General features: G+C 49.8%; 1 protein-coding gene across 1 annotated transcript; it reads right to left on the minus strand.

Moving 5' to 3' along the window:
* Positions 1-901: 901 nt before the first annotated feature.
* Positions 902-23,860, minus strand: DENND6B (DENN domain containing 6B). The gene is made up of 20 exons (XM_035336928.1): positions 23,675-23,860; positions 18,600-18,638; positions 18,473-18,515; positions 17,066-17,178; positions 15,411-15,491; positions 12,731-12,836; positions 12,101-12,180; positions 11,805-11,867; positions 10,952-11,007; positions 10,229-10,351; positions 9,709-9,804; positions 9,519-9,613; positions 8,871-8,936; positions 8,174-8,238; positions 7,643-7,732; positions 6,573-6,626; positions 6,093-6,202; positions 4,071-4,173; positions 3,132-3,206; positions 902-2,791 (listed from the first exon to the last, which is right to left on the minus strand). Exons 1-20 carry the CDS (start codon positions 23,816-23,818, stop codon positions 2,669-2,671), a joined length of 1,725 nt encoding a protein of 574 aa, XP_035192819.1. The 5' UTR covers positions 23,819-23,860; the 3' UTR covers positions 902-2,668.
* Positions 23,861-24,928: the final 1,068 nt, after the last annotated feature.

Below are 24,928 nucleotides of genomic sequence, written 5' to 3' on the forward strand. Positions count from 1 at the left end.
GGAGGACAGCGAAGACGGTGCTAAGGTGGGTTTGTTGCAGGGTAGCTGACCTCCCTGGGAGGAACCCAAAGCTAAACACACACAGCTGAGGGGAGTAACGCCGGTGAAGCTGCAGGAGGATGTTTGGGCCGTTGGGTACAAGCTGACTGAAGATGAGCCAGCAGCACGGCACCGTGCGAGCGCATCCACGTTGACCAAGGTGCAGGAAGGCAAATAAATGGCTTGGGTGGTGGCAGGGCGGGATGGGACGGTGCACACATTTGGGATGCAGAGGATGGATCACTGCCAGGCAGCCCCACCAGCTGCAAAAAAGGCACCGTGACGGGAGGAGGGCCCTGGGCTTCCCCCCGTGGCACCAGGTAGGGGCCAGCAGCGCCTGCGGTGTAAAGTTCTCCCACGCGGTTGTTGGGGAGAGGAAGGAATTCGGCTGAGGTTGGCTGGGAGGAACAGGAACGAGCCCAGTGCTGGTGCTACAGGGGGGGCAAAAGCTCTGCCAGGAGAAATGGGAGCAAAAAGTGGGGGGAACAGAGGCTGGGGCAGCGATGGGCTGACCTCAGCTCCCACTCCTGCAGACCCCAGAGGCAAGGAAGGGAACGAGCAGGGAGGCAGGGGAGAGGCAAGCGCCAGGATTATGAACACCAGTGTGAGCCCCCCTTCAGTAAAACGGCATTGCTGTGAGGACAGAACAAGGCTGGGGCTGGCCCATGGCCACAACACATGCAGCGTGCACCAAGCGAACAGCAGCTAGCCAGGGTGACAAAAAGCCAAAAACCAACAAACAATCGTAAGGGGAAGAGCAGCGACCAGGAGGGCTGCTCTCTCTGGAAAGGAAGGCATGGCACAGGCACCTCCTAAACAAAGACATCTGAGACCCAAAACGAGGAGGCAGCTTGGCGTAGGATTTTTTTTTGTTTTACTATTATTTATTATTTTCTACTATACATTAGTGCTTCGGTCCACCACAGTCACTGCAGAGCTATCGCCCAGCCACACACACAACCAGAATGTACACTGTACAGGCAGGGCTGCCACGAAGGAGAACGGTACAGAGCTCGTTACCACGAGGCCGAGTCTCCTCGCTGGGCTGCTCCAGGCTGGAGGCGGCAGGAAAACGAGCAGTGCCACCCATCCTGCACTGTCCAGGCCTTGCTCGGGAGTGGGGAAAATGCAGGAAGGATTCAGTCACCTCCACGACTACTAACAGCTCCCCCACCCCGAATCTGGGCTACGAGGCAGTGCAGCAATGGGCAGAGACTGCTCGTGGCACAAAAACCCCAGCTGCCTCCCCCTAAGCGCTTGGCACTGCCTGCGGGGCCCTGTGGCAGCTTTGGGCAGGTCTCGGCTGAAGTGCTGAGCTCCCGTACCGTGTGGGAAGGTGTGCTCCAGAGCCTCCTACAGAGCACGACTGCGTCAGGCTGCCAGACCCATCCCCAAACCCATTCCTCAGGCAAACATTCAGGCACTGGCCAGACTGGCAGATGGTGAAATGCAATTGCAGCAGCAGCAATTATGGGACCGCCCTGGGGTCATGGTAAATCCATTTCCAAGGTAGCTGGCAGAAAGGCTGCTCTCTCAGGCAGAGGGCAACTACCTCCAGGACTCATGGAGGAGCCTCAAGTCTTTCCTATATTCGGCCCAGAAGCACACACGTGTGACTCTTCCCCGGGAGGTGAAAGGGAACAGAATGACGGAGTTGGAAGCCGGGCTGAAGCAAGAACAGACGCAGCCAAAGAGGATGCTCCTCACCGCCCTAAGCACAGGGCACGCACGCACTTCTCACAGCCAGCCCTGCACACTCACACGAGTTTCCACTTGGCAAGGGTGCCACAGGCTGTAAAAATCAGATTCTCCACCAGGTTTTATCAGCAAGTGGGCTGACCACATCAGATAAATCTCAGTGTTCAAGGCAGAGCTCCAGCACGTTACCACAGCACACCAACGTGATACTTCCAAGCAGAATAAATTACATTTGGAGGCCAGCTCCTCTCTGTGGAGCTGCAACAGCTATTCCATCCACACAGCACGCATCCGCCACCTCTAGAGAGCTCTGTTCCTTGCAGATGCACCAGACCTTCATCTCTGCCTCGGAGAAAAAACAACGGCATTCCACGTCCCGCAGTTCCGCCTCCCACTCTTGCTGGCGTGAGCCAGGCTGCTGAAGGGGCAGCAACAATTCTTTCCACGTCATTTACACATGGGGGACTGCCATCTCTCATCGTCAGCAGGAGCTGTCCTGAAAACAACTCCCCCGTACGGGGCCGGTCCTGCTTCTTCCAGGCTGGATGACGGCACTGAAGTTTTGAGGGCCCAAGCACTAGACAAGGATGGATGTGGATATAGGGGCAAAACAGGTTTTGCACAGCCTACCACGTGCTGCTGAAAGCCTGACTGTCACTTTCTGACCTACTACCAGCCTCCCAGGGAACAGTTTTTCATCTACAGGCCCCTAAATCCAGCTCCGTGAGGCAGGATTAGACAGCATAGCGCACGCGGTTCCCCACTGCTGCCACAGTTCTGATCCACGTGCTCGAAGTCATACGCATCTGCGAGCGAGGTCCAGATCTGGTGACGTTGGCTGGATCAGGGAAGAATTTTCCTTTCCAAGTGGAACTGCAGCTGCCCGCAGTGTGGGAGGGCCCTTCCTTCTCCACCAGTCCCTTCGCCGTGCTCAGTGGTGGTGCAGCACTGTCTGCAGATCCTCTGGCAAGGAGTCAATGATGGTCTCAATATAAAGGCCCACCCGCTGCAGAGTCTCCTCCTTCACAGGAAGGTGCTGGCACCTGGCTCTTACCTACAGGAAGAGAGAGGGGAGAAACTGAGGATTCCTAAAACAGCTTCAGGTCTTCTTTCCACCTTGCCATTGGCCAAGCAAACCTCCCAGTCTCTTTAGCTGGGGTAAGAGAAAGCAATCAGGAAACCGTCACCTGAATCTCAGGCTGATGAAAAGAAAAAACTTTGAATCCTCTTCGAGGTAACCACTAAGGTTTTGTAGCTGTCCCGTTTGCCAGTTCTCCAAATCAGGGAGCAAAAGCAAAGCTTTCTAAGCAACAACCATGATTTATGTCCCTGGTCCCTCCCTGACGCAGAGACACAGAAAGGAATGAGGACAGGAAGAAGGGAGGAAAACCCACCAGCTTCTCCCGAAGTTTTAGCACCAGGTCTACGATCTCCACCTCGGATTTGTCCTTCATCCAGGCCACAATGTTCTAAAGAAAGAGAAGAACATTTTTTTCAGGGACTTACCTTCGTTACACAAGTTTTTTTTTCAGAGATACCCCTAAGCAAAACCTGAAATAAGAGTGAGGAGGAGGTTTCTCATCCTCTTTCACAACTCTGCTCGCAGCACTTAAGCCCAAGTGAGCAAGAAAGAGCTCTCCCCACTTTTCTGCCCACGACAGCATCAAGCTCTTGCCTGCAAGAGAAGAATCAAGGAAAGATGCAGCAATACGTAGACGGTGCCGGTTCCCTCCTCCAGTCAGCACCACGAATCTTGTGCTGTGCTCAGAATTTACATCTATTTGCAAGAGTCAGGCCTGTTAAAAAAGGAGACAGCTTTGGCATTCCCACACCATGCTTGAGGACCTGCACTGCTGAACAGCGAAGCGAGTGTTGCAGCCGAAGATGCACCTGGGCTGGATGCCGGAGCTCCTGGGACCATCCCAGCAGCTGCTCAGTTTAAGAGATGGCACCAGCAGTCGCTGCTAAAATCCCTACCCATCTTCAGGAGGCATTAAGGAACCCAGCAACAGATGACGTTTCCAGTCTGGGACTCTGTTGGCTTGGGAAGGGCCCGATGAATGAAATAATACTTGACAGAAGCAGCCAGGGCAGGATTTGCACTGGCTAACAAAGTGAGGGAGCTGGGCTGCTCGTTTCCTTGTCCCCCACAAGTGCTGTTACTCCTCTGCACTGAGGAACATGAGGCAGAACTGTTTCCCTTGGGCATGAAGCACTTGTCCCCACTCTATCAGTGCAGAATCATCAACAGACACCCAAGGAGTGCTCTCATCTCCCAGGTTTCAGGCCTGAGCAGTCTGGCACCGGTTTTAATACCTGCAGCTGGAACATACCGCTTCACAGATTGCCTCCAAGTGAAGGGCTTCCAGCTTCTGGGTCATTTCCTTATGCCTCTGACGGTACCAGCCATCAAAGTTGGGAGACTTGAAGAAACGCCTGCAGAAAGTGAGGTGACATTGAGAAGGGGGACAAGGAGGGATCCAGGAAAGTATGCTGGGTCCAGATTTCCCTTCTTGCTGCAGCAGACACAGATGTGAGAGGAAAAGACACTTCGATACACAGCGTCTTTAAGGATGGCAACCAATTATGAGCTATTCCACCCTTTTCCTATCTCATCTTCTCTTCCGTCAGGCATTAACATGATACAACCAAGCAGCTTTAGCAGCCTGTCACCAACGAGGGACAATCCTGCCAGTCTCAAACTCTCCTTTGCATCAGCTCAAGCCCGAGTGATTCGAGCAGTGGAGCTCTCTTCTGTAGACTTAGTCAGGACCACTTTTCCTGGGGAGTTATGATAACTAGGATGGTTCAGCCATGGGAAGAAATTCTCATTCCTCTGCAGTACCTTGCTGAATTCCTCTCCTTTCCTGATATTTAAAAGGTGTCAGCCACTTGCTGGCACAGACCCGAATCCCATATAATTAGCAATTAACGTATCTCCCACATAAATATCATCTTGGCTATGTCAACGGATGTGTAATTTCTACCCCTCCCGTGCAGAACAGCAATAAAGCTCTGTTTTTACTGATCTGCACAGGAAAGCGAACAGGGGGCAGCATAGTACCTGTTTTCATCTCAGAGTGTTACAGAATTTTAGATCAAAGTGGGATTGAAAAGCTGCTAACAAAAACCCAAGGGTTGTGGCAGCAGAGAAAGAAAGTTTAAGATGCCAAAAGCGAGCTGGGCAACCGGCACTTTGGCAGCACGTTCTTTGTAATTCTTTCAGTAACAGTGGGGATATCTTATGCTGTATTTAAGCATTTCCTTCTATTAAGACTGGCACGTGAGGTATCTTTCTTCACACTACTTCCTCAGGCCACCTCCGGAGAGCACTTTGTCAGCAGAACTCAGGTGTTGTTTGTTTCTGTTTGCAACTACAGGGACTCCTTTGCTCGTGCACTCTCCCCAGCACAATGGAGTCCTAAACCGAGCCAAGAGCTCAGGATGCTGCTGTGGTACTGACAGATGTTTCTGTAATTAAGGGTCTGACTTAGGAACACAACAAACACTACCCGCACAGAATCCCACACAGTTAGGAGCCCAGGAATTCATAAGCTTCTGCATGTACCTCAGTTCCCAGCAAATCTCAACCAATTTATCCAAACAGCTCGTTGTTGGTTACTATTTTTCAAAATATTAGATACCCAAGATGAAATCTTACTGCCTGCCACTCCCACACCATCAGGAGTGGAAATGTTTGTTTCCTGCTGAACACATTAAAGCACAAAACGACAACGACAAAACACATTAACCCATGATTCTTATTCTCTGCTCACTTTCTGGGCTCTTTTCCCACCTTCACCTATCCCTTATGAAAACAACGGGTACGCAGTACTGCATGCTCTCCTAAATGATACCCTGAAAAAACGTATGCTCATGTTCTAACAGCATTGCCAGCTTGCAGTCGGAATGAAGTGGCCATTGTACCGAATGCTGTACAAAAGCTTATGACAACAGCTGGGTGAGGACCTACAAGTCTTCCTACCCCATCTGCCAAGGACCAGGCACTTCAAAAAGCTACATTGCCCAGAGGGCAGTAAGTGACATAGCTGCTATCAGAGACGAGTCCCCTTCTTCAGTGAGGATCTCAGTGTTCTTAGGTTCTTGAAGGTAGAGAGTTTTAGCTTATAAACCTGCATCTACTCATTTAATAGATTACTTGAAACACGGGATTGATCCTACCTTGCATTTGCTCTTCCTGACCACTATTAATCAATTTTGTGCACGAGTTTCTTAGGTGACCAGTTTCTGTCCTGAAGTTTCCTTTTTGCTCCCAATTCTAATTCAGGATTTGATGTTCATTATAACCGAACCAGCTGTTATGGAGTTAAGGTAAGGAACTACCGAACTCTTACCTGTAGAGGCCTAACCAGTCACCCTTAAGTACACAGGTAAGTTGGGGACCAGCATGCTCAAGGGTCTTCATGAAATCATCTTGTCGGAAAGGGCGAATCTGTGGAGGATTCTGCGCAATGGAAAGACAATAATACGTGCACCCAAAAGAAAACGGGAAAATAAGGTCCATATTCGCAATAGAAGAGACTGCACAAGGCAGATTCAAAACTATGAGAACTAAACATGCATGAACGTCGTAACCAGCCTTGCTAGCAAAATTTAAATTAGATTCACAATAGCTGAGCTTACTGCAAAACAGGAAGCATCTGTCCCAATGTTTGTTTCACTTTTTTTTTTTTTTAAAAAAAGGAGTAATAACCCTCTTCCTTCAATGAGGGAAGTTCACACAGTATATCAGACTATGTGATCAGCATATGGCATAATTATTCCCAATCCCTGCAGTCAAAAGAAAGCAGAAGAGACTGGAAAATTGAACTTACTTTCCATGGAGTAATGGCTCTCTGCAGAGGCATCAGGCTTGCAATATAGTGCTCCTAAGAAATAAATAAATAAAAAAACCCTGATGTCACAACAATCAAGGAGTATCTTCATTGCCACTGGCCATTATCGTCTTCTCCAGTGCATCTCCAGGCACAGTCACCAGCCTCTTCCTCTGTTTTTGCTTTAGACCAGGTCAGATGGGGCCCTGGGCAACTTGATCTGGTGGGTGGCATCTCTGCTCATGGCAGGGGGGTTGATGATGATCATTAAGGTCCTTTCCAACCCAAACCATTCTATAATTGTGTGACTTTTACTTGCATTTTACATGAGCCTAAGTGTTCCAGCTTGTTTCCCACCAAGGGTCAGGTCACAAACCTACATGCTGCCAGAATCCTAAACATGATGTGAGAAAAGGGCAGGTGGGAAAGAAGCTGGCAGGAAGGACTGGAATCCAAGATATTCCGTCATCTCATTTACTGCCTCCTAGGATAATGTAGCAAAGAAAGTGAAGGAGCCAGACGTGCACCTGAGTGGTCACCAAAAGTGTATTAATGGCTTTCTAATGAGACTAGACAGGGAAAGCCCTGAAATAAAACATTTGTTAAAATCTGCCTTAGGACAGCAATGGCCATGCAAACAGGCCTCCTAAGCTGTACAGCACAGCCTCGTGGAAGGAAGATTTTCACACAGGCACTAGGTTTGACTCCAGTATTATGGGGCAAGAGGCATGTTTTGGGCTCCTGCCTCTTCACTACGTATCTGCTTTGACTACCAAATCACGGGGAATGACTATTCCTGTATGGCAGGAAAAAACATCCTGTCTTCACACATAATGTGCTGAACATGCAACCTGCAGACTTCTACACTAATGACTGAAATTTGCAATTGAGAGAAATTTAGTTTCTTTCTGTGGAGTAAAACATCTCTAGAGTGCCACATCGTGAATCTATTACAGGTGCTCAAATATAGGTGAACAAAAAAGGGCAAGTGCAAACTTGTCACTTAAGCAAGCATCTCCTGCTCACCCCCCCACCTTTACACCGCGCTGACAAGTCTCTGCTCAACTCACCAGGGGAATAATGAAGCTCTGGGTGAGCTCCAGGAGGTGACGCCTCAGAAGGGCACTTTGGACTTCAGACGGGCGTTTTCGCTGAATCCCCTGCAAGCACAAGCAGGGCGTTCACAAGGATGCTATTATTATGTAGACAGAGGCAGAATTTGCAAACTCTGCAGCTATGAGCAACCAGTCCAGAGCAGCCTGGAAAGCGTACTGCCCATAATACATATTCCACTCCCTGGTTAAAGGTACCACTCGTGTTTCACTAGATGAATCTGTTTCTCCAAACTCTTTTTTCCAATAAGGATTGTCCTCTCTCAGGTTATCATTTGTGCTGGCATTTATTCCATGATATCAAGTGAAAAAAATTAACAGTGGCCTGAGAAATCTGTTCAAGTATACTTGACTAAATCATTACAAAGTTAAATCAAAGTGAAAAAAAAAGCAGTTTGTTCCTTGCAGGATTTTGTCTGTTTAAATCGAGCTGTTAGCACAATTTTCCCACAGTGACATAAAGAATTTGGAACAGTTTGAATTTCTTACCTTTAGCAATCTTTTTATCAGAGTTTTATCTTTGTGGAGAAATGTTTTATAAGAAGTGTAGATTCCTAGATTGAAACAAACAAAAACCACCGTGTATGTAGAGAAAGCACCATTATACACTGCAGGGATAACAGAATTGAAGTTCCTAGCACAAGCCATGGCAGCTGTGTCAGGGGGCTAATTACACATATCATAAAAAAATAATTATAAAAAAATTAAAATTGCTAATGCAGCTAGCACTCACAGCAGGATTAAAGGGCACTACACTACCTCCAGGACCTTCTTACGCTAAACCTCTGGTGAGATAACTCACTGGAGTCAGCTGATGGCTCAGATTGACCTGAACAGTTAGCTAGCTGACAGAGATCTGTATCTAGGTAAGCAAGTTCCTTTGACTTCCACTGCATCTAAAAAGCAAATACGATATCTAAAATAAAACCAAGAAAATTAGAACCTGTTCTCTGAAACTAAAATAATTTGTTCAATTATTTTATATTGGCTTTTTCAATCTCAAAGATGCCCGGTTTTTCCTTGTTAGGTGGGGGATGCCGTTACAGAGGGCTGTGTAGCACATCAAGTATGAGAACATGTCCATTTACTGCGATACAAAGAATAATGCGTGTATTGTTCACATGCCTGCAAATCCCTCATGTGGAAGCGTAAACAAAATTAAACCATGCCTGACAAGAGGACCTACCTGGTTTTGTGTCTAGAGTTTTTAGTTTAGTTAGTTTCTTCACCTTAACTTGCTTGGGCAGGTCTCCTGTGGAAGGACATTAATTAGTTCAGGTTCTGAATCTCCCCTCACAGCACAGCATGCATGAGACTTCACACTGGAGAACATTCAGTGCTACACTTACACATCTGAAGTCATGCCCTCCCTTAACTCTATCCTCAGATAAGCCTTCCTGTTTGCTAACTTTGGTGATAAAAGTTTGGACCAGGAACACGTTAAGGACACACAGCAAAAAAAAAAGTGCAAACCAACAACAAAAAAAATAACCTTCCCATCTCCCTCCCCCCCTCAAGAAAAAAAACAACAAAAATCGTTCTCAGCCTAGAGTGAAGCAGTTTTCTTGGCTTTGTAGACTCTTTTTGTCTATGCAACTTTCTCTTTCCTGCCTAGTTCTTCAGAAAAAAGCAAGTTATCGTCTCAACAATTTGTCTTCACCATTGTTCATGCTCATCTTGCACCTCAGCTGACTCAAGTCAAGCCTTCCCTTTGGCTTCTCAGCTCTCACAGCAACGAAGACACGTGCAGTGATGGCTAGCACTACAGCTGCCAGCTCCCCGCTAGCCCCTAACAAGGAACAGCAGCACAGCAGGACTTGGGTTCCACCCCTACCTGACATTCTGAGCTCCCCGACCCGAAGGATGTGCGGCCAGTGCTGGAGTGTTTTGATAAAGAAAGGGTTTGTGACTCCCACAACGATGTTTGGCCTAGAAAGAAGGGAAAAAATGCAGAACAGTGCTACCTCCAGGGTGTCCTCCACCCAGCCAGTGCTGAGTGGGTAGCAAGGACCCTGGCTACTTACGGAGCTTGAGTCCTGGTGGTGTACTCTTTAAATTCACTGTCGTGGATAGTAAAATAGGGACGGTAGTCACAGCAGTACCTCAGAGGGGCAAGACAGCTGTAACAACAGACAGAATAGCTGCCATACAAACTTCCAGAGAAGGAATGTGTGTTTATATCAGGTCAGTGTCCTACAGCAGTGTTTTGTCCTGCTAGAGGTAACACTGTGGAGGAGTTCCAGGCCTTTTTTTATTTTTTTCCTGTAAAGAAGAGTTCAAAGCTGCTGGGTACAGAAAGCTACTCAGGGCTATGAACCACCAGGTCTCCCAACACAGCACTCACTTTTAGTCATCTCTGCCACTGGTGGAACATGAGTAAGGCTGTCTTACCACGCTATTTCTTGCCTTACCATGCTATTTCTTGCCTTACGTACTTTCACAGACAAACTAAATCTAACACAATTGACTTGCCAGAAGAGTGTATGTGAAAAAGTTCCAGAAATTATTGTTATAGTTATCTGTACCTCAGAACGAGAACATTACCTGGTAAGAGCCATAACCATTTCTGAAGAAATTGTAGGGGATGGTGCCATTACAACAATTGGCTCTCCCAGTAACATCAGTTCCCATAACATCTGGATATGAATTAACACTGGCTGGAAACACCTGTTAGTGGAAGGGAGAATGGCAAGCTCACGTTAGAAAAACAGTTCAGAACAGACCAGGTGCTATTATTGCATCTGAGTGTAAGCAGATGTGTCTCTGGGGCATCTGAAATCTAGGATTGATTTCTAGAATCCCACAACAGAACGTTTTGTCTTTACAGGTGCTACAGCCCAACCGTCTTATACATGTTAACACTTTAAGCCAAGTAAAGCAACTTGTAGCAGGATGTCCTTTGATCTAAGCAAAATAAAATGCGCGCTGATTACAACAGATGTCTATCAGAATAGTACCTACAGCGCTGAAAAGTTTGTTTCAGATGCACAATGTGTATGCTTCAGGGCTTAAGCTGATCACCATCTGAGGTCAAGAAAAGAAACCCCCCTCTAACTAGGACACTGGTTGATGTGTTGAAGGCCATGCGTACTGGCTTAGACACCGCGCAGGTGCTGCAAGTCCAGTGTTCTAAAGGACACTCTGCAAAGCAATAATTTTCGATTCTTCATTTGACATCTTCACTATCTATATGACTTCTAGGATGCTTTGAGCACGAGGATGTAAAGCAGATGAAGAGAAAAAGGTTGCAGAGATGGTGGCTCTCACCTGAAGAGATCCAGTTCATGAATACTTGGCAAAACCATTGGGGCTGGCAAGAGATTCTAAATGAGAAAGGAAAAAAAATCCGAAATTGTTAGTAAGTGGAAGCACTCTGACTGAAATGCCATCTAATTTGACACATCAATCAAAGTAGCTCCTTCTACAATAAGCATAAGAAGAAGAGAATGAGATTAATGCTTGGAGATATGAGTCAGGAATAAATCTGGATTGGGCAGTCAAGCTCCAAGTGAATTTTCTTTCTCAGAAGAGAGACAAGAATCCCTTCTTTTCAAGATGTTAAAGACTTCCCATGGCTGCTCCTTTGTTTTCTGGAGCTTTCTCTAGCTGAAGACAGAGCTCACGATACAGATAGAGGCAACAAGGGTTGGAAATGTAAGTACCAAAAGTTTAGAAGTGTGTAAAAGACAATAACATTATTAAATAGATAGAAAAAAAAAGGAAAAGATTAAATGAACAGGAAACAAAATCCAAGCTGAATCAAAGCAGTAAAGATGTTCTGACTGCAAACACTACAAAATAACAATGAAGACTAAGGCAGAGTCTCATGAAGGCCTCCCCATGCATTAATTCCCAGGAAAAATAAAGTGAACAAAAACCGTGGAAACAAGGCACATATGTAACTTGAAGCACACAAGTGCTGTGCAGAGCCCTGGTTAGAAAGGCACAGCCATGACAGCATGTGGTTTGAACCAGGTGGGTAACAAACTGCACTAATCCCAGGCCAAAGTGGTTCTGAGTGGGACTAGGTCCAATGAGCCCCAGCTCTTCTACATCCTCCTTCCGTACTAATCTAGATTCTGCCCATCAGTGACTTGTGCCATGCCACACTTTGTCTCACCTCTTGATTGAACTGCTTCACTGGACTTGATCCTGGCTTATCCACCCGGGATGGGATCCTCACCTAGATTACAATTAAGAACAGACAGGTTAACCAGGAGATGGAATCAGTTAGCCGTGCTTTCTTCCCTAACAACCACCCTCATGGAAAGCTTTCTCAGTTTTCAATTGCACTGAGGTTAGGCATAAAGGGAAGGAATCTAGAGTCAACAGCAACTTTAACATCCAAAAGAAGAAGGAGTACGTGCTCCACTTCCTACTTTGTCTCTGCTGCTGAGTATCATCAGCAACACATACCTGAATGACAACTCCCATCACTGGAAGGTTCAGAGTCTGTCCTGGCACAGGAGGCGGCCACTGATCAATCTCATTGCACACTGCAGGGACACAGACAAAGGGAACAGTTGAAACTGAAGGTCAATACAGCTAATTCAGCTGGTCCTGCGAGTTCTGCCAATTTACTTATCGCTCGCTCCTAGTTCACGTGTCCCCCTGGCTAGTTGCAAACAAACCCTGCCTCAAATAATGGTGCAAGTTTAGGTCAGACAGCAGATTTATGTCTGCGCCACTGCTTGCAGTGCAGACCCAGCAGCACTACAGTGTTGACAAACCATGATTAAGTTGCACAGCGCAATAAAGGCCCAGACAGAGATGTAGCATTAGCGGTTTTTTCCCTCTTCGGGAATACGTTGTGCACAAAACTGACAGCATCATCCATTAGGACTGTCAGACAGTTCCCATTAATGCATCCTTTACAGCTGTTTATAATTTTGACGAGCCAGGCATTTGGATGAAAGTTTTTCCCTGTTGGAATTTGTTTCAGAACGAACTAATTGGGAACATTTCAGCTGTCTTTCAGGAACCTCCTGATAAAACCTCTGAAAGATTTCAGTATGCCAACCATCCCTCCTAGATCTGACTGCTCACCTGCCTCCAGGCATGGCTCCAGCTTGTCAAAGTATTCTGGAGCAATCAACTGCAGCAATGACTGGAACAAGTTCACATACGGAAGGCGTGACACCAGCACCAGAGACTGAAAAAGCAGTACATTTAGGAGTCAGAGACCCCCGTTGAGATAATTTCTAGCACTGCATATACCTATACTGCTTACTAGAGGACTACAATTAAAAAACAACATCAACAACATGAAAGAACTCAAAAGTAGCACTTCCACTGGTGAAATTCCTGCTAGCTGAGCCAGCAGGCTTAGGGAGACGATAGGTATCAAGGAGTTTCTTAACAAGCGATCACAGCTGGCAGCTTCTAGAACGGAGCCGCTGCAACTAAGATTTTGTGATCTAGCAAAAGATCAACTGTAGGAAAAATAGATTCAAAGAGATTTTAATAGAATAATTTGAATTAAAAATAAAAATAAATTGGCAATAGGTTCAAAGCTATGAAAACAACCATAGCAGACAGAGGAGTATCAAGGAGCAGGCAGCTGAAACTTAAATTATATATACAAATGAAACAAAGGAATGCTGGGGAAGAAGAAATAAAGTAATTCAAAATAATGCTAATTTGTCTCAAGCAATGACTTTTGGGTTGTTACTTTGGCTTCTATTACTTTTTATAAAATATATATTTTGTTAAAAAACACTTTTCAATTCAGTCTCACTGGGGGAATTCATTACTACACTGGTAATTCTCCTCCTCTATTCGTTAATGAATACATTATTTAGGATCCAGTGAATATATTTGCAACACTCAGCCAAACACCTCCTTTCCAAGCCAAAACTTTCCCATTTGAAATTTAAAAAGCCATCCAAGCTTGACAGTACACTTCACTGAAGAGTTCTATGTGTCCCGTACTTTTGCAGGTCTACAAAGGAGCACATTTGCTCAAGTTATCAAGTTTTCCCAATCCACCAGCGTTCTGAGCAATCAATCACAGAATGGCTTGGGTTGGAAGGGACCTCAGAGATCATCTAACTCCAACCCCACTGCCATAGGCAAGGATGCCACCCACCAGATCAGGTTGGCCAAAGCCCCATCTAGCCTGGCCTTGAACACCTCCAGGGATGGGGCATCCACAGCTTCTCTGGGCAGCCTGGGCCAGTGCCTCACCACCCTTACAGTGAAGAATTTATTCCTAATGTCTAAACTAAACCTATCCTCTTTTAAAGACCATTCCCCCTTGTCCTGTCATTATCTACCCAAATAAAGAGTCTTTCTCCATCTTTTTTATGACCCCTTTAAGTACTGAAAGCACAATGAGGTCTCCCCAGAGCCTTCTCATCCTCAGTCTGAACATCCCCAGCTCTCTCAGCCTTTCCTCACAGAGAGGTGCTCCAGGCCTCTGATCATCTTTGTGGCTTTCCTCTGGACTCGCTCTAACAAGTGCACATCCTTCTTGTGCTGGGGGCCCCAGACCTGAATTCAGAACTCCAGGTGGGGCCTCACAAGGTCAGAGCAGATAGGGACTACCCCCTCCCTCCCCTGCTGCCCACCCCTCTGGTGATGCAGCCCAGGAGGATGCTGTTGCATTTATGGGCTGCTGGCTCATGTTGAACCTTTTGTCTACCAGAACCCCAAGTCCTTCTCTGCAGGGCTGCTCTCGGTGACTTCTCCCAGTCCGTGCTCATGTCTGGGATTGCCCTGACCCTGGTGTAACACCCTGCACTGGGACTTGCTGAACCTCATTCGGTTCACATGCGCCCACTTCTCCAGCCTGCTTCAGGGGATATGAAGAAACTCACTTCTGTATTAATGTCTCTTTGGAAGAAATTCCTTATCACTGCCTACAGATGGATGAGAGAAAGCACAGCAGGCCGAAGTAACCACTGGAGCAGGATGGAGCCCCAGTTTTCCAACAAGTTACCAGACAGATCTACTATGAAGCACTGCTCTTTGAAAAGCAGGTGTTCAAAGTTTATCTGCTCAAGAGGATGCCCTTTTATTTTCTGAGGCGGAAAATCACTACCAAAAGAGTATGTATCTATGGAGAAAAATGAATCTTAAGATCAAAGTAAAATATTTTCCTTCTCTGGAAGGAGTCTGAAATTCCACCCTGTCTCTGGTAGTTACCATACCTATCTGCCTGAATAATACTGAGCACTTTGCCTATTTACACTGAAATACGCATGCAAGTTTATATTATTTTTTCCAGTGTTAGTGTTAAAGGAATTTATGATACGAGACAAGGCTTGTGAGGTAACAGCAGTGCCATTGCTGCCAGTCAGAAGCAATACACCAGGCAGGCAATTCATTCCCAGATGGCTTCTACGAAGACAAAAGATTAACGAAATAAGAGCAATAATAAGAGCAGGACTGAGGTATAACTGGCACAGACTGCAACAGGGAAGTATATCCCCTCGCTGTCCCCAACACTAGAGTACGTACCGAGGGAAACGCTCGAGTACTTCTGGATCTCATGATTCAGACAGCAGGTCACCACTCATGTGACTAACACACCATGGCAACCCCATCCAGGTTTGTTTGGAATTACACTTTCCACATATTCCCGTTCCCCGTGACCTTTGCTGTTTCCTGCAGAAGCCCTGTGGGTGTCACGTAGGAAGTGGTGCTATTTTACAGCTAGGGAGAGGTGCCGCTTTACAGCGACGTACCAGTCGGGAGTAGCGAGCTATCTGGTTTCAGCACTCACCTTCTGAAAATAACCTCTCTTCATGGAGCTGTCCTTGACTTGCCTGAAGTATACGTAACCAAAGTAGTGCGCCGACTCCCGCTGCAAGAGAGACCGGCAGTGCTGTTACGGAGAGACCGACTGCTGCTGCCCACGGACCCCCTCCAGCTGACGGAGCAACGCGCCTCGCTCCTGCTGTGACACAGTTACAGCACTCCTGCCTGTTCACCCAAATCATCCACGCTGGCTCTCTGGCAGAGCCCCCCTCTGCAGCACCCTCAGGGCTGCCTCCCACAGGACTAGCTGCGGTTTCTGCTAGCAGCAGGAGGGGAGCCAGCCCCCCCGGAGCTCACCCTGGCCCCCCAAGCTTCCCCAGCTCTGCTCCGACTGTTTCCTTCGCCATGTAGAGGACAGCGCACTGCTGGACGTGACACAGCATCTCCTGCGAGGGAACGTCCCCTACCAGACCCGCTGCACTCTTTAGCCAGGCATTTAAGGCAGCATCAGCCAGACTTGGCTGCAGGTGGAGGCTGCAGCTCAAAGCCGAACGATGCCTCATAGCATCCATGAAAACCATCAGATTCAACACAAATCCCAAAATTTCAAGCACCTTCTGTCTTCTAGGTGCCCAGAGACATCAAGAAGGAAGAATAGCTATCAGTGCCAAACACAAAGATCGTCCTTAACAGGATTTTCTGACACACCATAGCCATCATGGTTTAAGGCACCTTTCTCTTTCCAAATATTATTTTTCCACATCAGAATCCAGGATTTTGGCAGTTTTGCTTCCCTTCTTTAAAGGCAGGTGAATTTATAAGGCAGTGTCTGTCAGCCAACTGCTACAAAGCGGTAAAGACGCACACAAGCTGAACAATCTCTAAACCAGAATTTATGAAAATAAATCCTCCTACTCCCCCCTCAGACCAGAAATCCATTTCTTATCACGTATCACAACGGGATCGTGTTAAAAGGCACACACACAGGAAGAATCATCTCATTTGACAGAAAGGAGAAAGCAGAAGAGGACAATTTGATCCGATGGCCATCTGCTCTACAAACAGCAGCAGCAGTGCTGAGCACATCCCTCCTTCTGCACGACGGGCAGATAACTTACTGCTGGAGAAGCACAGCTAACAGACACTCCTGGTACTGATGCTTGGGTATGGTTAAACCAGCAGGCACACAAAGTGCACGTATGTGTCATGACAGCTACGCTGGCTGTTTTTACATCCATACATCCTGCAATAAATGCAAAGAAGGGTCCTCCCTCAACGAAACAGGCAAATATCTCATTCACCCCAGACAAGGACATTCTCGTCTTGCCTCATGGCAACGTGCGCAGGCAGCTGTGCACTGTCGGATGTCACCTGGCTCCCACCACTTACCTTCCCCCCTAGCTCGACAGGGCCACTGCTCTGATCTGAGCTCCTCCCGGTTCAGCTCCATCGCTCAGAGCAGCTGCAATTCTCAACACGGCCCTCTGCACATATTAATGTGGAAGGAAATCCCTGTGCTGAAAGCTTTCTTCTTTTCTGACTGTTCCCGTGGCTCGGGAAAACAACCAGAGACAGGGGGTAATTTAGGTACAGAAAACAAATCAAAACTGTATTTGGATTTTAAACCCCAAAGCACCTCTGTTTGCTTTGTGTAAGTAGAGCACATGACGTGCAACTGACCTGCAGGGTGAGGGGTGCCTCTCTGTTGTACTCGCCATCATCCTCATAATGAGCCGTCCTCTGTCCCCCCGACTGGCGGAGACGGAAGCTAAACTGCGTGTCCCCCAGGCCACCTGAGACAGGAGATCACAGACGTTCAGGAAGAAATTTCAGTAAGGGGAAAGCTGGAAATTGCTTAAGTGCTGACAAAAATGGAGACAATGACTTACGAGAAACTCAGAAACAGAACAAAGTGGAGAGTAACGGGACTCAGGACCCCAAGCCCACTGCAAGACAGGGAGAACCCATCACTGGACACAGGAACCAGTACCATTAAGTTACACCTCGCCAGGCCATTGCTGGGAAACTGACAGACCTCAGCCAGAATCACCTACCCCAAGTAGCTGCAGCTACCGCCTCTTATCCTACATTGAAAAAAAAACTACAAAGAGCCTTAACCCAAGACCACACAAAGGCTGATTTAAGCAACAATCCCCTGCACAATGGTTCTAGCAAACGAGCGACACAAGCACCACAGGTGGGAACTCCCAGGTTATACAATATTGCTCACCCCCGCACCAAGAAAACAGCAGGGAGAAAAATAATAACCATAAGAATAAAAACAGCATGAAATCCTCTGGAGGGGACAGGATGGGCAGGAGAACCTGGAGAGCTGGGATGCGTATTTACAAAGCAGTCAGTTACGAGAAGAGCTAAACGTGCCAGAGCTCACAGAACAACCACCAAGGCTGAACACCCTACCAAGGGGTAAGGGACGAGCTCCCTTCCAGCACAGGGAGTACAGCCTGTCATGCCCGTTACCAACAGTAAGTGACTTCAATAAAAGGAGCGTTTCGTCTGAGTGCTCACTAAGCACTGAGAAACTAGCAAAGTACGTCCTTAAAAACATTTAAACTAAGCTGGGCAAAACTGTAGGAAACTAAGTCAGGAGTCAGTCCTACAAAGAGAGGTATTTGTATGAGTTAACGTATGTCCTATTGCCACCTTGCTGGTTTATAAACACAAGCTTTGGGACTACTGCTGTGAAAGCATCCTCTCCCCATTTATTTGTCTTCAGCGAACACTTGAGTCAAACTCAGAAACGCTGACAGCTGCAAACCTCAGGGAACTTGCCCTTCGTGACTATTTTTTAATCTTTTCTACGCATGGGCGAAGCATGAGTGTGCGGGATTATCAAGAAAATATCCTGTCACCCACGAGACCGCAGATTCTGCACGGAGAGCAATCAAAATGACACCAAGCCTCTTTGCTCTGGCTGAAGGGCTGGGCGCTGCTTGCTGTCACGGCTCTGGGAGACGCGGCCCATCGCAGCTCCACGAGATGATGACTCACCCTCTCCATCGCGAACCCATTTCTTTCACAACAGCGACGAGCCACCCGCAGGCGAGGCCAGCAGATGCTACCTACCTGAGTAGGAGTCCGGGAAGGACAAGTAGCAGATGCTGGTCTTCTACAACAAACAGGAAAACACGGTGAGAAAACCTACCGCCGCTGCCCAGCATCTCTAAAAACAGGAAGAAAAAGGAGCTGTTACCTCTTTCTCTGTCAGTCGGAAGTCGTAAGGATACACCAACTGCAAAGGGACGAGAGGCAGTAGGTCAGTCACGCTGCTCCCCCACGGCTTCTACACGCCGACAAGCATTGCCTCTGCACAGCAAGGAACCTGTTTTCCCAAAGTAGCATAGCCTGGAAGCAGGCTCACCTACACGCTAAAACCTGACGGCCCGTACCCAGCGCTCGGAGCCTTTCAGTCTGTATTTACCACAGCAGACTGGGAGACAGGCAGAATAGCTCGCATTGTACTTAGGTTTTAACCTGAGAGCGGATAGCTCAGCGCACAAACAGCCTCACGACCTCGTTGGTAACTCCTCTGCACAGATTACTGATAAGCAAACACCGGCTTCCTCTGAAGCGGGCAGGACAGGACTGCGCCAACACCCCTTGAAATCACATCGATGGAAGCATTAACCATAGAAGCAAAGAACAGTCCGCATTAATACTCACTTCTGACCTAAACCTAAGTTCACAAATTGCCCCAGATCACGTCCCATACAGAAGGCTCTGCCCTTCGTACGTTCCCAGTTGTTGTCTGCAGGAAGGTCACTTTTTGTTCCGATTTTTTGATTCCTGCTGTGAAGGCACGAGGAAAGCCGGCCTTCCGAGCTCCAGAGAGGTAAAAAAAGATGGCACGATAAAGAAACAAGAAGACAGACAGTGGGCACGGGGTAAGAACGGCTTTGGAAGTGAAGTCCTGCATACACGTGGTGAGACAGGGTGAGAGGACGGCAGACTAGCACGGGCACGGCACAGCGAGATTGCTGTCCTCAAGGGCAGGGGAAAGGACGCAGCGATAATCGACAGGGAGACTACGACACTGGGCAAAGGTTCTTGCAGCATGACGAGATCAGAAAGCGACATATCCTGCATGTATGAGGCAAGCACCAAGTCTGATGGCAGACACGGTTTGTATCCTAGCCGCCGGGGTGCAAACGCTGATTTATTTGTATGGGTGAGCGGTCAGCTAGAGACGCCGTTCCCAGCGACCAAAAACCAGTAAGTGATCAGCAGAAGCTGGGAGGGATCCAGAGCCCTGCTCTAGCCTCATTGATCTGGGATCTGTTGTTAGAAAGACAAGGCGAGGTTTATTGTGCACGGCAAGAGGTAGGTCTGGCACAGACCTGAGGATTCGTGCCTTGTCAGCACACCAGTGGCAGCGATCCGAGTAACACCCAGTTCATCGTCCAGCGTTGCAGATAAAAAGATCTTCAAGAATTTTCAAGTATCTAGTTCAGGATCCTGGCTTTGCATCTGAGCTGTGCGCATGCTGATGCTGCTGGTTCTGCATTTACTGTGACCCGGTAAAAGAGAACTCAGTGCAGGACTTCTCGGGTCAGGTGGAGCACGGAGCTGCACACGGCTGCCACGCATCCACAGCGAGATCCACCACCCCGAAGTCTCAGTGAGGAGCAGGAGAGGTGAGAAATGACACAGCCACGGCCGTAATGAGTTGCACGAGTCACTTGGCAGAGGATGGGAACTGAAGGACGTACTTACAAAGCCGTAAAAGCAAACCACGCAGCGCTTACAGCACTGGCTGGTCGGGAAGTGCCCAAACTGCAGCTGGCTTTAAAGAAGCAGATGAGACAGAAACTAGCGCCGGATGACTTGAAAAACAGAGACCTGCTATCAGCCTTCTGCAGCTCCCAGGCGGTAACTCTGTTTGAGGTCAGCACCAGTCATCCAGCGCTCAGATCAGCAGCTCTGCCCTGTGCCCGGCCGCTCGCAGGGCTATAAATACCGAGGTGGGCCCCCTGCCAGAGCACGGCGAGCTCACCAGCTGCCTCGCTCAGCTCTCACCGTTCCCCTCGGATTCTCGGGCAAAGGCAGCTAACCAGCTTCAGAGAGAGCGCCCAATTAACAATTAAAAATCGTGCTGATCAGCCTTCGGTTACAGCTTCACAGGAAGAAGAGAGCTGCAAAGAGGCAGGAGCAAAATGATCACGAACGTGCCGCAGCGCGGAGGCGGCGCGGCAGGGCTGGAGGAAGGGGCGCGCTACAGCTACGCCACGGGAGCCGACACTTCTCTGCTGCCGCACTTTTGCATTAGACCAAATTCTTGTGGTCGTGACTCATTTGATGAGCATACATTTATTTCGTTAATTCCCCCACAGTAACAGCTACACAAGACCTGCACGTCTGACCCCGACGCATCAAGGAGCGCAGCACCTCACGGCATCGTCCTGTCCCTAGTGCTCGTTTGCGATCTAAACTCAAGCGGAAGCCTCAAGGCAGGCTTCCAGTTCTGCCTCTTCTGGGGCGCCTTTCTGCAACTCGATCAGACCAGGTGGATACTGATGGCTCCACGCTGCTTTGTTAGGATATTTTGGGCCCCAGCCTGAGATATGCTGAGCATGTGTTTCACTCGATGTGTGCTCAGCATTACGGAAAAAAACTAATTCAGGTCCAAATGCGGTCTGAGCACAGACACACCGATGGATCCCTGAAGTCAGATGCCGAGTTTCTGAAAACCAGGCTTCGTCTTCTGCCTTTCTGCTTCCCCTTCGGTTCAACTGTCTGACGTGTGCCCTCTGTTTGGTGGGGGGGGAAATCACTCCACAATGACAAGATTAAAGAAACAATCTAAAATATTAAGTATCCTAGTCTCCAGAAGCTTTCAAAAGCAAAAAGACAGCAAACAAAACCACTTTTTTATTTCCGTTAGTCCCCGGATATTACAATTTAAGCCCTTTGGGGCTACTTCTACATCCTTCTTTGGTGATGTGGCTCCCTCCCATCAACAGCAAGTTAAGGAGCATGGAGGTGACACACGTTGAACAGACCCCGAGCTGTTGGTGCCTGCAGCTGTCATGGCAACGAGGAGAAAATCCCAGAAAACGACTGCTGGTGACTGAAGCAACGAAGTGCCTGTGTCTGGAAATGCTGGGGAGGGAGGAGTCAGTGCCGCTGTGCGAGGGGATGTTTTGGGAGCGGGGGACGAGTTTCCAGCGTGACACAGCCCGTTCTGAGGGACCCCCTCAGAAACACACCCTCTCTCCCACCGCTGCTTTCACTGTCTGGAACCGACTGCTTGAAGAAAGGCGGATGAGTCAGGATCAGTAATTATACCCAACTTCTGCATTAACCTGTGTTTTCTGTGACACCTGTGCAGCTGTTTAAACATATAGCAGCAGAGCCGAGACTTGCTGGATCCGAGGGTGACAGTGTACCTACACTCGCACAAGCCACACAACGTCCAGAAGCCCGGGCAGCCCCTGAACAGGCTGCTGGCTGCAGAGTGACACCCGCACAACCCCGGCTCCGGGGGCAGCTCTGCCGCTCCTGAAGGACACACAGCGCACACAGAGCGGGCTCCAGCGACGTGGCTTCCTCTTAGATTTGGGCGGCGAAGGAAGAAGAGATCCTTTATCTGTAAACAACGCTATGCTCAGGGAAAAATAACCTTCAGAAAGATGACAAAACCCAGGTTGTTTTGGTCCCGGTTGGGTTTCTTCCCGTTAGGTTTCCAGCAGATGCGTTTTATGAATTTCCAAAGGCTTCTTTGCAGGCTAATTAAATACGATTGTACCACAACGAGGTAAGAAATTCCAGCACTTAGAACTAACACACCCTGGGCACCCACGGAGTACTGAAAAGCACAATCCTCGTAACGCTTCATACAGAGGGAGAAGCACCGGAGATCCTGGGGGGGAACACGGTGTGCACCAAGTGCCATTCCGGCGGGCCGAGGAGAAGGAAAGCAAAGCCACGCGTTATGAAGTCTCCATCCCTGTCCAATTTTTGGCACGAAAGGGGCACCGCCACCTGACTGCACAGCACAGAGGGGAGCGCTCCTTCGTTGTGCCCCCACGGGGCGCACGCCTGCAGGTCTCAGCAGACCCTGACCAGGACAGCGTGCTCCTGCAGCGGTCCCCTGGCCCATCCTAGTCCCCTTACCACCACACATGCCTCTTCCCACGCAGATTTATTGAGATGATGCAAGCCTGTGGTGCAGCTCCAGAGAGCGAGGCTTCCCTTCCTTCCGACTCGCTCTGCCGTGAGCACGTGAGGGGCTGTGAGTTACTCCGAGCACCTGTAGCTGTCACCGCACAGCGCCTGGCTGTGGGAGCAGCCCCTGCCTACAAACCCCTCCTCGGAGGCCGTACCTGCATCCACAAACCACACAACGCTCTGTCAAGATCTAATCTCGGCCGGCCGTGCCGATCTGTTAACACCTACGGCAAGCCTGCCGTGCAAACCCAGCCAGGACTGAAGTCCCACGGGGCAGGGTGCCACAAACATCGTTCCAACCCCCTTTTTTTTCTTTTCTTCTTAAGCCAGAAGCTTGCAGTCCAAAGCCCGAACCATAAAACTGCCTCTTCACGGCTGCGGAAGTCGGCACGCCTGCAGACAAGCCACGAGATCTGGACCCAATCTGAAACAACCGAAGCAACGGAGAGAAACGGGGAAGGAGCAGAGGTAACGGCACCAACGGGGGACGGGAAGGAAACGGGTGAGGCAGCACCTTTGTGGCTCAGGACCAGAACACGCCTTTGAAGCGTCAAACTGTAAGTGGTGATTATTACCGCAGTATTCGTGTCCTTTCCAGGGCGGATCAGGTCTTGCTCCACAGGATAGCGCGCGGAGCACGTGAAGCTTGGGTTTATTGCAGATATTTTTGTTTTCAGGCTTCGTGGAAAGAAACAGTCAGGCTTTTTTTAAGGAAGCCGAGCAGCAGCGGGCTGACAACCTCCAGCCCTCCTCGCTCCCTCCGGAGGCCTCTCGCTGCTCTCAGAAGACGAAGCCTCCGTCACGGGCCGGGCAGGGAGCGCTGCCCTCCGTTACCTACCGGGTACCGGGGCCTCCAACGACGCCGGGGGCCCGGCGCCAGGCCCAGATGTCGCGGGGACACCACCGGCTCCCGCCTCCTGTCACGACACGGGCCTGGGGCGCCCAGATCCCCCCACGGGGCGCCCAGCTGTCCCCAGACCCCTCCCAGACACAAACCCGGTTCCAGAACAAGGGAAAATCTCCCCAGAAACGGGCTCCCGGCTCGCCCCCCCCGCCCCCGGTCAGCCCCCCGCGGCCCGGAGCCGCCGCCCCCGCTCGCACCTCCATGGCCTGCCCCAGCTCCAGGTCGAAGGTGACGACGCACACACACTCGAGCCAGGCGGAGAAGCGGGCCCAGGGCAGCGGCGAGGCGGCGGCGGCGGCGGGGCGGCGGGGCCGGGGCTGGGCCCGGCTCAGGGCGTCCATGGCAGCGCCCGCTCCGCCGCCCCGCCCCCTGCCGGCAGGCCCCGCCCCCTACCGGCCCCGCCCCGCCCTCCGCCCCGCCCCGCCCCGCCGCGCCCCCAGGCGGTGCGGAGGCCGCCCCCCCCCCCCCCCCCATGGAGGCGGCTCCCGCCGGGTGTCATGGCGGCCGCGGCCGTTGCCATGGAGCCGGGCGGGGCCGCACCTCAGTCCCCGGGCCCGCAAGGCCGCGGAGGGAGGCCGGGGGCGGCTCGGAGCGGGGCGGGAGCGGTCCCCGGAGCCGCAGCGGGGCTCGCTTGGGTCGGGCTCAGGGCACGGAGCTTCTCCCCGCCGCGTTAGTGCGCGGGGCGGGAGGAGGGCGACATCTAGGAGCTGTGAAAACAGCAGTAATCAGCAACAGCTCCGTGGCAGGTTTCCTGAGGGGGGGCTAAAACCCGCTCGCTTCTTGTTGACTGTTTATTTATTGCTAGGCTACTGCTGGGCCTGCGCCGGGCAGGGAGCTGATAAGCACGAGGGCTGCTCCTGAGGGGAGCTGTAAAGGAACGGGGCCGAGCAGCAGGGCCTTGGGCCGCGTAATGCCAGCCTGTCCCCGAGCATCCCTCCCGCACGCCACCGTGCTCCCTGAGGGGCTCGTCTGCTGGGTTATGTGGTGGGGGAGCTGCCGTCCGAGGAGCTGGCGTCCTCTTCACTCAGCATCACAGCGTCACAGAACCATCTCAGTTGGAAGAGCCCTCCAAGATCACCGAGTCCAACCTCTGACCTACCACCAACAAATCCTCCCCTAAACCATATCCCTGAGCTCTACATCTAAACGTCTTTTCAAGACCTCCGGGGATGGTGACACAACCACTTCCCTGGGCAGCCCATTCCAACGCCCAACAACCCTTTGGTAAAGTTCTTCCTAACATCCAACCTACGGGTAGTATCCCGTGGTGTATCACCTAATATCCAACCGAGGCAGCAGTAACCTCACTCCTAACGTGATCCGTGTGTGCGTGACAGTAAAGCCTCTTTACTGGGCTTTCGTTTAATTTCTGGAAAAAGATGTGCACGTTTCCTGCTGCTTTCTTGACGAACTGCGTCATGACCAAAAGGTGCATTGGGGTAATTCTGAAA

The sequence above is a fragment of the Oxyura jamaicensis genome, chromosome 1, assembly GCF_011077185.1.
Source record: "Oxyura jamaicensis isolate SHBP4307 breed ruddy duck chromosome 1, BPBGC_Ojam_1.0, whole genome shotgun sequence".
Taxonomy (NCBI): Eukaryota; Metazoa; Chordata; class Aves; order Anseriformes; family Anatidae; genus Oxyura; species Oxyura jamaicensis.